Source organism: Bison bison, unplaced genomic scaffold, assembly GCF_000754665.1.
Source record: "Bison bison bison isolate TAMUID 2011002044 unplaced genomic scaffold, Bison_UMD1.0 scf7180017864483, whole genome shotgun sequence".
In the NCBI taxonomy this organism is placed as follows: domain Eukaryota; kingdom Metazoa; phylum Chordata; class Mammalia; order Artiodactyla; family Bovidae; genus Bison; species Bison bison.
In genome coordinates this window covers 2,943,544-2,960,838 of record NW_011495043.1, presented here as the reverse complement: position 1 = coordinate 2,960,838, position 17,295 = coordinate 2,943,544, and the positions used below count along the sequence as shown (strand labels likewise).

Below are 17,295 nucleotides of genomic sequence, written 5' to 3'. Positions count from 1 at the left end.
AAATATATATGCACCAAACATAGGAGCACCACAATATGTAAGGCAAATGCTAACAAATATGAAAGAGGAAATTAACAATAACGATAATAGTGGGAGACTTTAATACCCTACTCACACCTATGGATAGATCAACTAAACAGAAAATTAACAAGGAAACAGAAACTTTAAATGACAAAATGGACCAGTTAGACATAATTGATATCTATAGCCCCAAAACAATGAATTTCACCTTTTTCTCACGTGCACACGGAAGCTTCTCCAGGATAAATCACATCCTGGGCCATAAATCTAGCCTTGGTAAATTCAAAAAAATTAAAATCATTCCAACCATCTTTTCTGACCACAACACAGTAAGATTAGATCTCAATTACAGGAGAAAAACTATTAAAAATCCCAACATATGGAGGCTAAATAACCAACAAATCAGAGAAGAAATAAAAAAAGAAATCAAAATATGCATAGAAATGAATGAAAATCAAAAGACAACAATCCAAAACCTATGGGACACTGTAAAAGCAGTGCTAAGGGGAAGGTTCATAGCAATAAGGGCTTACCTCAAGAAACAAGAAAAAAGTCAAATAAATAACCAAACTCTACACCTAAAGCAACTAGAAAAGGAAGAAATGAAGAACCCCAGGGTTAATAGAAGGAAAGAAATCTTAAAAATTAGGACAGAAAAAATGCAAAAGAAAAAAAAGAGAGACCATAGCAAAAAATCAACAAATCTAAAAGCTGACTCTTTAAGAAGATAAATAAAATTGACAAACCATTAGCCAGACTCATCAAGAAACAAAGGGAGAAGAATCAAATCAACAAAATTAGAAATTAAAATGGAGAAATCACGACAACACTGAACTACAAAGGATCATAAGAGACTACTATTAGCAACTATATGCCAATAAAATGGAAGAAAGGGACAAATTCTTAGAAAAGTATAATTTTCCAAAACTGAACCAGGAAGAAATAGAAAATCTTAACAGACCCATCACAAGCACGGAAATTGAAACTGTAATCAGAAATCTTCCATCAAACAAAAGCCCAGGACCAGACGGCTTCACAGCTGAATTATACCACAAATTTAGAGAAGAGCTAACACCTATCCTACTCAAACTCTTCCAGAAAATTAGAAGAAGGTAAACTTCCAATCTCATTCTATGAGGCCACCATCACCCTAATACCAAAACCAGATCAAGATGCCATAAAAAAAGAAAACTACAGGCCAATATCACTGATGAATATAGACGCAAAAATCCTTAGCAAACAAAATCCAACAACATATTAAAAAGGTCATGCATCATGACCAAGTGGGCTTTATCCCAGGGATGCAAGGATTCTTTAATATCCACAAATCAATCAACATAATACACCACTTTAACAAAATGAAAGATAAAAACCATATAATTATCTCAACAGATGCAGAGAAAGCCTTTGACAAAATTCAGCATTCATTTATGAGAAAAACCCTCCAGAAAGCAGGCACAGAAGGAACATACCTCAACATAATAAAAGCTGTATATGACAAACCCACAGCAAACATTATCCTCAATGGTGAAAAATTGAATGCATTTCCCCTAAAGTCAGGAACAAGACAAGGGTGCCCACTCTCACCACTATTATTCAACATAGTTTTGGAAGTTTTGGCCACAGCAATCAGAGCAAAAAGAAATAAAAGGTATCCAGATTGGAAAAGAAGTAAAACTCTCACTGTTTGCAGATGACATGATCCTCTACATAGAAAACCCTAAAGACTCCACCAGAAAATTACTAGAGCTAATCAATGAATATAGTAAAGTTGCAGGATATAAAATTAACACACAGAAATCCCTTGCATTCCTATACACTAAACAATGAGAAAACAGAAAGAGAAATTAAGGAAATAATTCCATTCACCATTGCAACGAAAAGAACAAAATACTTGGGAATATATCTACCTACAGGCTGTTTGAAGCACCATCTTTCCCTCCTGCCTTTTTCCCACCTTCCAATGTACTCAATAAAATTGAAAAATTGTAATGAATCAATTTAAAATATTTTATTTCCTAAAAGCCTTTTTTTTGCCTGTTGTAATGTGCAGGACCCTTCTCCTTTGATGGGAGAGAGACCTGAATCTAGGTCGAAAAGGTTATGTAAAAAGAAACTATAATAAAAGGGATACTCTGCTTTTCAAATCCTTGTTTTCTCTTAATCTAGCTAAGGCATATCCAAAATAAAATGTAAAGAAGAAAAATAAAAATTGTCTTCATGGAAGCAAAAAAAAAAAAAAAAGAAACAAAAGACCTATATATAAAAAACTATAAAACACTGATGAAAGAAATCAAAGAGGACACAAATAGATGGAGAAATATACCATGTTCATGGATTGGAAGAATCAATATAGTGAAAATGAGTATACTACCCAAAGCAATCTATAGATTCAATGCAATCCCTATCAAGCTACTGACAGTATTTTTTAGAGAACTAGAACAAATAATTTCACAATTTGTATGGAAATACAAAAAACCCCGAACAGCCAAAGCAAACTTGAGAAAGAAGAATGGAACTGGAGGAATCAACCTGCCTGACTCCAGGCTATACTACAAAGCTACAGTCATCAAGACAGCATGGTACTGGCACAAAGACAGAAATATAAATCAATGGAACAAAATAGAAAGCCCAGAGACATATCCACACACCTATGGACACTTATCTTTGACAAAGGAGGCAAGAATATACAATGGAGAAAAGACAATCTCTTTAACAAGTGGTGCTGGGAAAACTGGTCAGTTCAGTTCAGTCAAGTCACTCAGTTGTGTTCGACTCTTTGTGACCCCATGAACCACAGCAAGCCAGGCCTCCCTGTCCATCACCAACTCCCAGAGTTCACTCAAACTCATGTCCATCAAGTCAGTGATGCCATCCAGTCATCTCATCCTCTGTTGTCCCCTTCACCTCCTGCCCCCAATCCCTGCCAGGATCAGGGTCTTTTCCAGTGAGTCAACTCTTTGCATGAGGTGACCAAAGTATTGGAGTTTCAGCTTAGCATCAGTCCTTCCAATGAACACCCAGAACTGATTTCCTTTAGGATGGACTGGTTGGATCGCCTTGCAGTCAAAGGGACTCTCAAAAGTCTTCTCCAATACCACAGTTCAAAAGCATCAATTCTTGGCGCTCAGCCTTCTTCACAGTCCAACTCTCACATCCATACATGACTGCTAGAAAAACCATAGCCTTGACTAGATGTACCTTTGTTGGCAAAATAATATCTCTGCTTTTTAATATGCTATCTAGGTTGATCATAACTTTCCTTCCAAGGAGTAAGCGTCTTTTAATTTCATGGCTACAGTCACCATCTGCAGTGATTTTGGAGCCCCCCAAAATAAAGTCTGACACTGTTTCCACTGTTTCCCCATCTATTTGCCATGAAGTGATGGGACCAGATGCCATGATCTTACTTTTCTGAATGTTGAGCTTTAAGCCAACTTTTTCACTCTCTTCTTTCACTTTCATCAAGAGGCTTTTTAGTTCCTCTTCACTTTCTGCCATAAAACTGGTCAACTACTTGTAAAAGATTGAAACTATAACCCTTTCTAACACCATACACAAAAAATAAACTCAAAATGGATTAAAGATCTAAACATATAAAACTCCTAGAGGAAAACATAGGCAAAACACTCTCCGACATAAATCACAGCAGGATCCTCTATGACCCACCTCCCAGAGAAACAGAAATAAAAGCAAAAATAAACAAATGGGACCTAATTAAACTTAAAAGCTTTTGCACAATGAAAGAAACTATAAGCAAGGTGAAAGACAGCCTTCAGAATGGGAGAAAATAACAGCAAATGAAGCAACGGACAAACAACTAATCTCAAAAATATGCAAGCAACTCCTGCAGCTCAATTCCAGAAAAATAAATGACTCAATCAAAAAATGGGCCAAAGAACTAAACAGACATTTCTCCAAAGAAGACATACAGATGGCTAACAAACACATGAAAAGATGCTCAACATCACTCATTATCAGAGAAATGCAAATCAAAACCACAATGAGGTACCATCTCATGCCAGTCAGAATGGCTACTATCCAAAAGTCTACAAATAATAAATGCTGAAGAGGATGTGGAGAAAAGGGAACCCTCTTACACTGTTGGTGGGAATGCAAACTAGTACAGCCACTGTGGAAAACAGTGTGGAGATTCCTTAAAAAAACCGGAAATAGAACTGCTATATGACCCAGCAATCCCACTACTGGGCATACACACTGAGGAAACCAGAATTGAAGGAGACATGTGTACCACAATGTTCATCACAGCACTGTTTATAATAGCCAGGACATGGAAGCAACCTAGATGTCCATCAGCAGATGAATGGATAAGAAAGCTGTGGTACATATACACAATGGAATATTACCCAGCCATTAAAAAGAATACATTTTAATCAGTTCTAATTAGGTGGATGAAGCTGGAGTCTATTATAAGAGTGAAGTAAGTCAGAAAGAAAAACACCAATATAGTATACTAATGCATATATCTGGAATTTAGAAAGATGGTAATGATAACCCTACATGAGAGACAGCAAAAGAGAAACAGATGTATAGAACAGTTTTTTTGGACTCTGTGGGAGAAGGCGAGGGTGGGATGATTTGAGAGAATAGCGTCGAAACTTGTATATTATCATATGTGAAACAGATTGCCAGTCCAGGTTCGACGCATGAGACAGGGTGTTGAGGGCTGGTGCACTGGGATGACCCATGAGTGGTATGGGGAGGGTGGTGGGAGAGGGGTTCAGGATGGGGAACACATGTACACCCATGGCTGATTCATGTCAATGTATGGCAAAAACCACTACAATATTGTAAAGTAATTAGCCTCCAATTAAAATAAATAATTTTTCTAAATATAAAATAAATAAATAAATAAAATAAAAATCAAAGTTACCTTCAGCTTCATTGAACTCTCACTCAGTGGTATTCTTCCGTTCAGCCCAGCTCTTTGCAGCATTTGCTTCGATGGAAAGGGAAAGCTGTATACATTGCTTAAAAGTCTTAAGTATGACTCAGAACTACTTGCTGCTGCTGCTAAGTCACTTCAGTCGTGTCCGACTCTGTGCGACCCCATAGACGGCAGCCCACCAGGCTCCCCCGTCCCTGGGATTCTCCAGGCAAGAATACTGGAGTGGGTTGACATTTCTTTCTCCAATGCATGAAAGTGAAAAGTCAAAGTGAAGTCACTCAGTTGTGTCCAACTCATAGCGACCTCATGGACTGCAGCCTATCAGGCTCCTCCGTCCATGGGATTTTCCAGGCAAGAGTACTGGAGTGGGGTGCCATTGCCTTCTCCCAGAACTACTTGAGGTAGTTTTAAATCTGTACATTTCTGGGCTCCATATCAGTTAAAAGACGCTTGCTTCTTGGAAGAAGAACTATGACAAACCTAGACAGTGTATTAAAAAGCAGAAACATCACTTTGCCATCAAGGGTCTATATAGTCAAGGCTATGATTTTTCCAGTAGTCATGTACAGATGTGAGAGTTGGACCATAAAGAAGGCTGAGCACTGAAGAATTGATGCTTTTGAACTGTGGTGCTGGAGAAGACTGAAGACTCTTGAGAGTCCCTTGGACTGCAAGGAGATCAAACCCAGTAATCCTACAGGAAAACAATCCTGAATAATCATTGGAAGGACTGATGCTGAAGCTGAAGCTCCAATACTTTGGCCACCTGATGCAAAGAACTGACTCACTGGAAAAGACCCTGATGCTGGGAAAGATGAAGGCAGGAGGAGAAGGGGGTGACAGAGGATGAGAAGGTTGGATGCCATCAACAACTTAATGCATATGTTTGAGAAAACTCCAGGAGATAGTGAAGGAGAGGAAAGCCTAGTGTGCTGTAATCCAATGGGGTCGCAAGAGTCAGACACAACTGAGCAAGTGAACAACAACAACAATATTAAACTCTAAGGGGTTTGACTGAGGTTTGGGCTTCAAGATCTACATTTTTCAGTCTTCCTGAGTAATTCATACATTCATTACAATTGTGAATTGCTGCTTTATGATAAGGAATGACTTCCTCTACTCCAGCTTTTATGAGGTCCTGTTATGTAGCACTGGTCACAGATAGATAGATCTCTAACATATAGTTAAATCCTGACTTTGCTGCCATTGAGACTTCTAGGACCTGCATTTTACTGGGGTAATAGCCAATGAGACTGGTCAAGGCCCAGTTTTCTCATACCTGGGCTACAGGTGGAGAGCTGGTACTGCACCATCTGTATGTACCAGAGGCACCATGAGGGGCTCTGCAGGGAAGCAGTGCTGAAATACATGGGCTCCCATTTCTGTGCAAGTAGTGCTTTTTCACCGTCAAAGTTTTTGGCTAACCAAGGATCTCAAAAAAACCAAAGAGAAAACATGTCCTTTGCATTGTCTCTACATTCTCCCCTGAGTTTCTGATAGAAGATGATTTTATTGTGTGGCTTCCTATAAAAATCTTTGTCTTCCTTCCTTCTTTGTCTCTTGGTTCAGTTGCCATGATTCATCATTTCTCTACCCTTGTGCCTCACTCTTACTCTCATTTAAGTAACCTTATTTTCTTTCTGTGGTCTTATTATTTTCACTTTTCCGCCCACAAGTTAAATCAGTTCGTTTTTTACTTTGCCTACTCATCACATTCAAGGGCTGAGCTGTTCGGAATGGAATCTCACCTACCTCCACAGAGCTTTTCGCTATTTCATGCTCTTATGACAAGGTCTCCAGGCAACTGTGAGAAAACTGGCCTATGTGAACTCTCCATTCTCTCAGGATTCTGCTCCAGACAAACATCGTGCAGAGATAACTCAGAAGGTTAAAAGAAGAAAAGAAATCCATGAGAACATCAATGGAAATACCAAAAAAATATAAAAAGGATTTAAAAAATTAAATCCTCAATAAAAAAAAACTAGCAGAGATTATCAACTTTTAGAATTCTAGAAATCATCAAAGGCTCTTTTCCAGAAAAATGACCCTATCTCTTTAAGGACAGGAAGGTTTATAGGGTTTTTACTTGTCCCAGTCCCATCCCATGGTCTCCAGCAAAGCAGTGTCTTTGAAATCTAACAATCTGTGTTCCTGGTACAGGAAAATGGAACTGAATCTCTTTCAAAGCCTCATTTCCAGAAAAACAAAAACTGAAAAAATGTTACCAACAAATCTGCTCTATGAGAAACACCAGAGGAAGTCGTTCAGGCTGAAATCAAAGGACAGTAGGCAGTAACTCATACCCACATGAAGTGCACTATAAGGGAAATTTAAAAGTACTTAGAGATGAATGAAAAACAATTAACAACATAGCAAAACATACCAGATGCCACGAAAGCAGTGCCTGCATGAGTGCTAAGTCACTTCAGTTGTGTCCAACTCTTTGTGACCCTGTGGACCAGAGTCCAACAGAATCCTCTGTCCATGGAATTCTCCAGGCAAGAATACTGGAGTGAGTTGCCATGCCCTCTTCCAGAGGATCTTCCCTACCCAGGGATTGAACCCATGTCTCTTATGTCTCCTGCATTGGCAGGTGGGTTCTTTACGGCTAGCACCACCTGGGAAGCCCAATGAAAGCAGTACTAGGAGGGAAATTTATAGCTGTAAATGCTTGCATTTAAAATGAACAAAGATCTCAAATCAATAACTTTCCACCTTAAAAAAAAAATCTAGAAAACTGGAAAAGAAAGAAAAAACTAAACCCAAAATAGGCAGTGGGAAGGGATTAATAAATATTAAAACAGAGATAAATCAATTCAACATTGTACTGAAGATATTAGTCAAGGCAATTAGGCAAGAAAAGGACCTAAGAACATCCAGATCAGGAATAAATTAGATAGTAGTGATCATTACATAACTTTATGAATAAACCAAAACTACAGATTTATAATTTCAATGGGGAGTTTATAGTATGTGAATTATCTCTCGATTGTATACAAGTGAGTCTCATACGTCTTTATAAAAATTCTGTTCATTTGCTTACTTGTTTGTTTAAAAAAAGAAAAAAAAAATACAAAGGTCTGTACTAACCATTTTTCTTTGACTTCTTCCCTTCTTCCTATATGATATGTTATATTATGACTCACTGGTTTCCTTTTTTTTCCACTAGCACATGGAGAGAAACATGAGGAATTAATTACCTTAGGAAGTCCAGATTCCCACACTATTAGTGAGGGACAAAAATCTTCAGGAACTTCCAAAGCAACAAGAAAAGGTAAAGAAAAGTCTTCTGAGAAAGAAAAGACAGCCAAAGAAAAACAAGCACCTCGCTTTGAGCCTCAGGTGGGTGTGATGCTCTTTCTTATCAGAATCGCTTCATAGCTTTAGGCTCCTTGGGTCACTATTTAACCATATCTTTTAAGGAAAAAATCAAAAAAATTCCATCTCCTTGTGTCCAGCAATCATCTAGATACTTTAAATATTTTAAATGCCCAATTCCTTGGACATCTTCTGTAAGCAGTCTTCTTTAGTTTAGTATCAAAAAGCATTAATTGAGCTTTTAATATGTAAGATGTTTTGGGGACTTGGATTTCTGATGTTAACATTATACAACCCCTACCTTCAAAGAACTCACAGTCTAATGGAGGAGACTGAAGTAAAAAGAGAGTTGTGATGTTACATATGATATACACAGTGGTAGAAAGGATAGGTACCTCTGCCTAGAGGAATCCTGAACTGAATCAGTGATCAAAGACATGCTGAGGCAAAATCCAACACCATCTGTTTTTTTAGTCACTAAGTTATGAGGTTAAGTAAGGGTCAAATGGAGAGGAGCCTTCAAGCCTGGTTAGAAAGGTGGGACTCTACAAGCCAGGGATCCTGATTCCAAATTTTTTCACTGCCTGTTAAGTAATCCCAATGATTAGGGGTAAGGAGGAGTATGTGGGTGGGAAATTTGAGGAGTACAAGTACAATCCTAAAGATACTCAGATTCAAGCTGTTTAAACACTGAACTCAAGACAAATTATCTGTAAGGACAAAATCTTCCCATCATTGGTGCTTGCAGCTTAGGCTATGCAGAGCTGGGGGGTGGGAGGTGGGGCCTTTAAGAAGTGTATTGACATGATGAGATTTACATTTCAGATACCTTGATGACTATTAAAGGTATGAAATTAAAGGCAAAAATACTAGAGATAGGAAGACCATCAGAAAGCAGTGCAATAGTCCAGACAAAAGAGTACAAGCTGTTTCAGATACAGGTCAAAGAAAGGAAGAAGACAAATAAAGAACTAAAAAACAAACTGGTCTGAGCTAAGAAACAAACTCAGTATGTAGTTATTAATCCAAAGGGGGTGACAAACAGCAAGAAGGAACAAAGGATATCTCCCAGCTTGGTTAACCAAATAGTATATTGGTAGTAACACACAGAAGTCGCTCAGTTATGTCCGACTCTTTGCGACCCCATGGAGTGTAGCCCACCAGGCTCCTCAGTCCATGGGATTTTCCAGGCATGAATACTGGAGTGGGTTGCCATTTCCTTCTCCAATTGGTAGTAAAACAGACACTAAAGAAAAATGAACAGATTCAAAGATGATGACACCATTTTCCCATACTCCAGTCATAGAAATACCTGTCCACTTGCATTTTCAAGGTGTAATTTCTTAGTTCTTAGTGTATACCTTTGGATACATTGAAAGGTAAATAACCTTAACTTAACTTCCACTGGTGACAAGGGGAAACTGAGGGGCTGGTGGTGCTTAGGGTGCTGCTCTTCTGTTTGCGTTGAAAGCTCAGCTGTTGCAAGCCAGCTCCAGTCCGATGTCGATGCCAGGAAGAGGAGAATTGCCACTGTTACAAAAGCAGTTTCAGCCTGCATCCCATAATGCAAATGGTCTTTTGAAGAAGTAGAGAAGCAAGCAACTGTATTTCTTAGGCCCACCTCACCATTATTGGAGGATAAGCCACATCAGCCTACAAAGAGGATTTCGTAAAAGCAAAATGAAGTGTAAACAGACCACAATGAAGCGCGTACTTCAAGTAACACTGGTACTCTACAAGCAACCAAGGTTTATATATTAGAATCTTGAAATTTAGCATTTGTGCTCCTAAGGGACTTAGAAAAGTGAGCATTCATATGTCACCCTTGAACTTTGTTTCAAAGGCTGTTTTGGCAATCAGAATGAAATGATTTCATGTTTAGCTCAATAAAGCAAGTTCTCAAATATTAAGAAAAGTATCCTACAGTGGCCAATGAAAACAGGTAAATGTTAAGCAAACTGCCAAATCTCTGAAAAAATAGTGTTAAATCAGCAGAAAAGAGAAGTCAGGGTATAAAGATGAAGGAAGAGTAAACAAAGTCGTTTTCATAGCACAAATGGTTTAACCACAAAATTTGGAGAGTCATTCTATCTTTTATCAAATCATATTAATTCATGCCTGAAAGGTGAGGGGAAAAGTCTCAAAAAAAAAGAAATAGACATTTCCAAGACAAATCATAAATTGAAAATAGAAACACTGAAAAGAGAAAATACAGTTCTTCAGTTATTGGTGTCCTGACTTGTAAGAAGCTAGACTCAGAATCTTCTTTATATGCTGTGGACAAGCCTGTAGGTCCAAGTGGGTCACTTGAGCTTCCTCTAGCTTCTATTAATACTAAGCAAAGTATTGCAAACTCTCTTACTCATTTCAATGAAGGTGGATGAGCTTTAGTGTAGGTAGTTATATTGGTGTACTCGTTACCAAATTAAAGTATGATTCAGTTCCAGGAAGAGGCAGTTAAAAGTAAGCAAGACTAGGAGCAAAGACAAAAAAGGAGAGAAGAAAAAACATTTATCTCTTCAATAAGAAAAAAGTGCCAGGATAGGTATTGATGACAGAACCTGGGCATTCATTCAAGCATTAAGAACAACTGACCCAAAGCTCTGCATTAATGGATTGAAGAAGTGACATTCATCTTCAAAAATTTCCTTAGGGAAAAGGAGTGGCTGCCAAGGAAAGAATTACTCCATATTTTTTAGGACTGAGACAAATTGAAGATGGCATTTTACAGACTGTATTTAGAAAAATGTTGGCTTTAATTTAGCTACATGAATCCAGTGAAAGGAAGAATTTGCACAATTGATGATGGAGGAATAAGGGATGTGACAACTCTTCAGACATTATGGAAATCAGTTGAACTCACACACAAGCCAGTTTATCAGTTCTTTGATTGCATTTGTGGTGGAAGTACAAGCACCATATTAGCTTCACATTGGAATCATTTCATATGTCCTTGGGTGAATGTAAGGAACTCTGTCAAAAATGAAGATAGGATGTGTTTTCACAAAATGTACTTGTTGGAACCGTCAGAATGAATTGGAGCCCTGCATTTTATGATAGTCAAACTTTGCGAAATATTCTTAAGGATAAAATGGGATACACACTGATGATAGGAATAGCAAGAAATCCCAGAAGTCTTAAGGTAGCTGCAGTAGGTACCACAGTAAACAGAAGGATAATGCCCACAGCTTTTATTACTAGCTCTTAGTAGTTGGAAGGCTGTCAGTATAAGATGTGGTAGGCCACCAGAGCTGCATCTGCTCCTTCAGGCTACTTTGCAAAGTGTGCATTTGGAAAATGATCTTCATCAAGAGGGAAGTTTGGTTCCAACTAACCCCTCAGTATTAGCAACGAATGAGTGTAAATGTCTTTGGTCAGACATCCGATTAGCGTGCCTAGGACATGGAATATTGGGCATTGGACATTATGAGAGTGATGTGAGAAAAACTGTGACATACACACACTTGAAAACCAAACTGAAGTTATCAACAGTGCTACAGATACAGAAAAAACCCGTATAATACTTGATGTTCTGTTATTTCCTGTTACTACTTTAGATTCAATCCCATAACGTGTAAACACTTAACTCTAGATGAAAGCTGAAACAAAAGGCTGGATAAGATTCAGGTAAAAAGATTGAAGTCCATAGAAAGAAAATAAGGAAAAAATGGAAAAACTTGCAGAAATATTGTCCAAAAAATTTATTCAGAAAGCTAATGATTGGATAAAACTAAAAATGGACATGTGTGAAAGCCTTCTGTTCTCTTCCAAACTGTGAGGAATGCCTGCATATTCTCCGAAATGAAAGTCTGTTCCGAAGATACATCAAGTTGAGTATGGAATTGTGGGATTCAGCATGAGGTAACTTTCAAACACCCAAAAGTTCTAGGGAATCCTGAAAAAGATGATGTTTAGACCATCATGTGAAGTACAAAGGGTATGTTTGCTTTCAGAATTCATATGGGAGTTGGGTTTTATGACATTAATAATGAACTAAGTTTTAGGAATCTTAATATTGTGCTAGTTGATTTTAGTAGCTTTTGGTATGATACTGTTGGTTGTTTGAAAATTTATTAACATATGAACCAAACATCATACACTTTGCATTTTTGCTTTAGTCACCAAAATCATGTTGAATTTATTTGATCACTGGTCTTATTTCATATGAAGAAGCTAATCTCTTCCTAAATTTACATTACTTATGTTCTCACTAGCTGTATTCTGCAGTCCAAATGTTGCCTTTTAGTGTAATATCATCTGAAAAAAATGCAGAAAAATGGAACATTCTCTATCAAATTACAATTATGTTTGAAATGTGAAAGAATCAGATGATGTTTTCTATTTGAAATGTGTTTCTTGCAACATTATGTGGCTCAAAAATATAGATGAAGTTCCAATCAACCACTTTTTTTTGCCTTGAAACTTCAAGATAATGTTGAGTGTTAACTTTTCTAAACGAAGCTCCAGTTTATCATTCACTGATATAAAATCAATTATTTGAATTTTCTGAGAAAATAGTCCTATCGTTAACAACTACAACAAAACTATTCCACGTTAAAGCAAACAAGCTAAATTCAATCCATAAATTCTTACAGACACGTGGCCTTCCCTTAGTTCTTCAAAGTGTTCCCTTCCCTAATCAAAACTTTATCCTGGAGAAGGTTCTTAAAGACTTATTTATCAAGCAGTATGAAAGATGGCAAGAGCTTATGTGCTGTGCTTTAGAAAGAACAAATAAAAGAATTTCCAATTGTGAGATTTAAATTTTCATCAGAGTAGTAAAGGAATATTGTAGAAAGCTAGGAGATCTTTTTGGTAACATTAAAACCAAACTGCTTATGAAAACTTTATTCAGTGGCCCCACCAATCTCCACTTCCCCATCTGCATTATGTAATATGGATAATTGCCATTGTCTCAGTCTTATGGAAAGTGCTAGAAACCACATCAGATTCAAGCTCCTCTCCCTACCAGATTGCTACCCATAAGTCTCAATTTTTTAGACATTTTCAAGTCCTATGACGATCATCTCCCAGCTTAAGGTACATGAAAGTGATCCTACAGGACATCAAAATGTTATCTTTCATAACAAATGTATATCAATATATACAGACTTGGAAATAACTATTTCTGCCCTTATGTAAAGAGATGGTATGAATGAGCCTAAGTGGAATTTAGAATTATTTATAGTTTTCAGTTGAAATTTGCATACAATGAAATACAGCAATATTAAATATACACTTCAGTGAGATGAATTTTGCCAAGTGCACTCATCATGTACCTATATATCTCTGTCAAGGTTTAGGTTATAGCCCATGTCCATAAGCCTAGCAATTCCCCTAAACCTCCCCACAGTGGATTATGTCATCCCTACACCTCTCCCCCATACAAGTTTTTCCTGTCCTGGAATTTCCTACAAATGAATCATACAAGATGTACTCTTCTATGTTCAACTTCTTTATTTCAGAATATTGTCTCTGTGAACTTCAATCACACGATGGTGTGCATTAATAGTTTATTACTTTTTAATGTTAAGTAGTGGTCCATGTGATCTTCCCAGGTGGCTCATGGTAAAGAATCTGTCTTCCAAGCAGGAGAGATAGGTTTGATTCCTGGATTGAGAAGATCCCCTGGTGAAGGAAATAGCAAGCCACTCTTGCCTGGGAAATCCCATGGACAGAGGAGCCTGGTGGGCTTCCGTTCATAGGGTCGCAAAGAGTCTGACACAACTTCCCGACTAAACAACAACAACAAAGTAATATACTACAGTTGGTTTATCCATTCATCAATTGACAGATGTTTATATCGTTTTCCATTTTCTGGCTGTTATGAACGAGGCTATAATAAATGTTATCTTCCAAGTCTTTTTGCAAGTACATGTTTTCATTTCTCTTGGGTAAACTACTTAATACTGAAATTATGGATCATAAGGTAAAATCTAGACCCTCTTGAAAGGAAGAAAGCATCTGACCCAAACTTTTTTACTGTGCCTTGTCAGATGTGTGCTGCCCACCCTCAACAAGATGACCCAAATAAACCCTACTGGATTCTGAGGCTGGTCACTGAGCACAATGAAGCGGAATTTTTTGAAGTGAAAAAAGATACAGAACGAGCAGATGAAATCCGAGCCATGAAGCAAGCCTGGGAGATGGCGGAGCCAGGAAGATCAATCAAGGTTATCTGAGTTTGAAAAATTGTCCTTTACCTTTCATTCCTGGGCGTGGTCTGAAGGAAGAGCCATATTGGTGAAACCACAGCCTTTAGGAAATATCTGAAATTTTGTCAGACATCAACTAACTAAGTATTAAGACCACATTTGGACACATTGTGAAATGTTATTAATACTATCTGGATACCCAGATGACTTGCGAAAGCAAAGCACATTATGGTACCACTTATGGCCCAAACCTTAGGTCACCTTGTTCTTTCACATCATCTGGGATTAACACTCTGTGTCCTTAACACTGCCAACTAAAAAAGCATAAAAATGTCTAATACATGCTTTCAAGTATTCTGAACATGCCTTAGATAAAGAAGAAGCATGCACTGCCCTTGTGAAATACAGGTACTTTATGATTCCCCCTCTCTCTATTTTATATAAGAATCATTGCCATAGTGAAACATTGTTATTATATATGTTTCATATCCCCAACTCAGGGTTATTGAGACAGACAAAAACAGTTCAGGAGCAATTGGATCTAAGCTGGCATGCCCAGTGTCTAAGTTTTAGGACTGCTTCTTCACTAGTTCTCACAAATCACTGTCAAAATCATGAATGGTTCAGAATTTTTTTCTTTGATGATTCGTAAGAGCTGGCCTGGACCAGACTGCCATATTCACTGACATTTCCCCTTGTCACGAGTACTGTTGAGATGGTGTTTCCTGGACTATGTGTTGATGCTGTCTGTCTTTTAGGCTGCCCAGGCTCGTCTCCATTATCTCAGCCAGTTCATTAGGAAAACGCCTGATGCTGAGTGCGTGCCTGTGTCTGAAAGCCAAATCAAAGCAGGGGAAGAAGGTCAGTGGGCCCTGTCCCAGCTGCCCCAAGCATGGAGCCGTTACCTGCACGTCTTAATAGCTAGTCAACAAGTCATGCTTGCTAAAAAGAAAAAATTCAGAATCTGTTTCCTTATAGGATTGTAAAGTCATGGACTGTTCAATAAGAAAATAGGTTCTGAAGCATTTTCTTTTTACCAAGCAGATGTTCACTTTGTCCCCAAGTAGATATGATTTTCACCACTTTAGAAAAGATGAAACCAGAAATAAGGGTGCAGTCTGGTTAGAAAGTAGCAGTATATAAACTTGAAGGCAGGGATACAACTATAAATCTGGCACTTTTCTAATCCCAATAACAATAAATAATAGCAATAAGAATCATAGTAATGAAGTTAACTACTTTTATTGAGCGACTTGCTTGGGTCTGGGATTATGAAATACTAATCAGGTGCTGTTGTTTAGTTGCTAAGTCATGTCCAACTCTTTGTGACCCCATGGACTGTAACCCACGAGGTTCCTCTGATCATAGGATTTTCCAGGCAAGAATACTGGAATGGGTTGCCATTTCCTTCTGCAGGGGATCTTCCCCAGCCAGGGTCAAACATGCGTCTTCTGCATTGGCCGACAGATTCTTTACTTCTATCTCATCTCCTACTCACTTCATCCCACTGATATATAATATTATTTCCAACTTACCAGGACACAGACCCAGAGTAACTTTCTAAATTCACAAGCTACCAAGAAACAGCCAGCAAGCAGACAGTGCTCTTTGTCACCCAAGAGTCTTCCCACAAATACTCATCTGCCTACATCTATCACCGCACTGCACTGTCCAGGGAGGCTAAAGACATTCACTTCACAAATTGTGCTTTTCCACTTTCACATCTTTGGGAGTATAACTCAATAACTGTTATAAAAGTAATGTTCTATAACTTTTCATATGAAAAGTATAAACAATAAATTTCATCCTAATCCTGTTTTTCTGGGGTGGGCGCAAAGTGCTTTTGCTTATTACCTGACTTTAACCTATGGCAACTATGAGGTACACCTTACTATTTATTCCTATTTTATAGCATTTAGAGACAAAAACTCAGAGGGTCACCTTATTCTTCCTATATCATATATCTAAAAATTGACAAAAATTTAAATATTTCTAACTCTTAAAGTACTCACTCCTGTAATAAGTAGAGTCTAATGTAATGGCTTTCTGGGTAGCTCAAACAGTAAAGAATCTTCCTGCAATGCAGGAGACCTGGGTTCAGTTTCTGGGTTGGGAAGATCCCCTGGAGAAGGGAATGGCAACCCACTCCAGTATTCTTGCCTGGAGAATCCCATGGACAGAGGAGCCTGGTGGGCTACAGTCCACAGGGTCATAAAGAGTTGGACATGATGGAGTGACTAATACTTTCACTTTCTTTTCAATATAATGTTAGGAATATAAAGGTGAATAGAATACAGTCCTTGTTCATTAAGCTCTATATTTTATTATTAAGTTTTTAAAAGTTATGTTAAGTTTATGTAAAAGAAAATTTATTGCACTGAATACTTGTTAAAAATGGCAAAGAAGATTATATTCAAGACCATTGTAGGAGGAGAGAGATTGAACTCAATTCTGAACACAACACAAACAACTGAAGACTTATAACAAGCAGGGAACTAATGAAAAAATACCTCTATGAATTTGACTAGGTATCAAGGGTCGGGGAAGAGGAGGATAAGAAGTTTAATTAGATATCAGTGGTGGGGAGATTCTCAAACTAGTTTAGCTGGATTCTTTGCTAAAACTGGGATTCACCACCAGTTAAGGACAAAGCCAAGTGGAGAATAGAGCTCAGAGAAGGCTGACCTTATCATGTAAACTACAGTTAATAAAGACACATATTTTAATTGAACAGCTTGATGTATTTTCACATACATGTATACTCGGGAGCCACTGTTCAGATCACGATAAAACATCCCAGTCAGATCAGATCAGATCAGATCCATTGCTCAGTCGTGTCTGACTCTTTGCGACCCCATGAATTGCAGCACGCCAGGCCTCCCTGTCCATCAC

The 17,295-nt window shown here is 38.0% G+C and overlaps 1 protein-coding gene and 1 pseudogene across 1 annotated transcript in view; both read left to right on the top strand.

Annotated features, from left to right (window-relative positions):
• The window catches only part of ADGB (androglobin), a 190,793-nt gene that overhangs the window by 157,992 nt on the left and 15,506 nt on the right, over nt 1-17,295 (top strand). Inside the window, exons 30-32 of the mRNA XM_010862563.1 lie at nt 8,100-8,272; nt 14,245-14,421; nt 15,162-15,264. Of these exons, the coding sequence (XP_010860865.1) occupies nt 8,100-8,272; nt 14,245-14,421; nt 15,162-15,264 (453 nt within the window). The remainder of the gene's footprint in view (nt 1-8,099; nt 8,273-14,244; nt 14,422-15,161; nt 15,265-17,295) is intronic.
• LOC105004825 lies at nt 9,929-12,026 on the top strand (annotated as a pseudogene).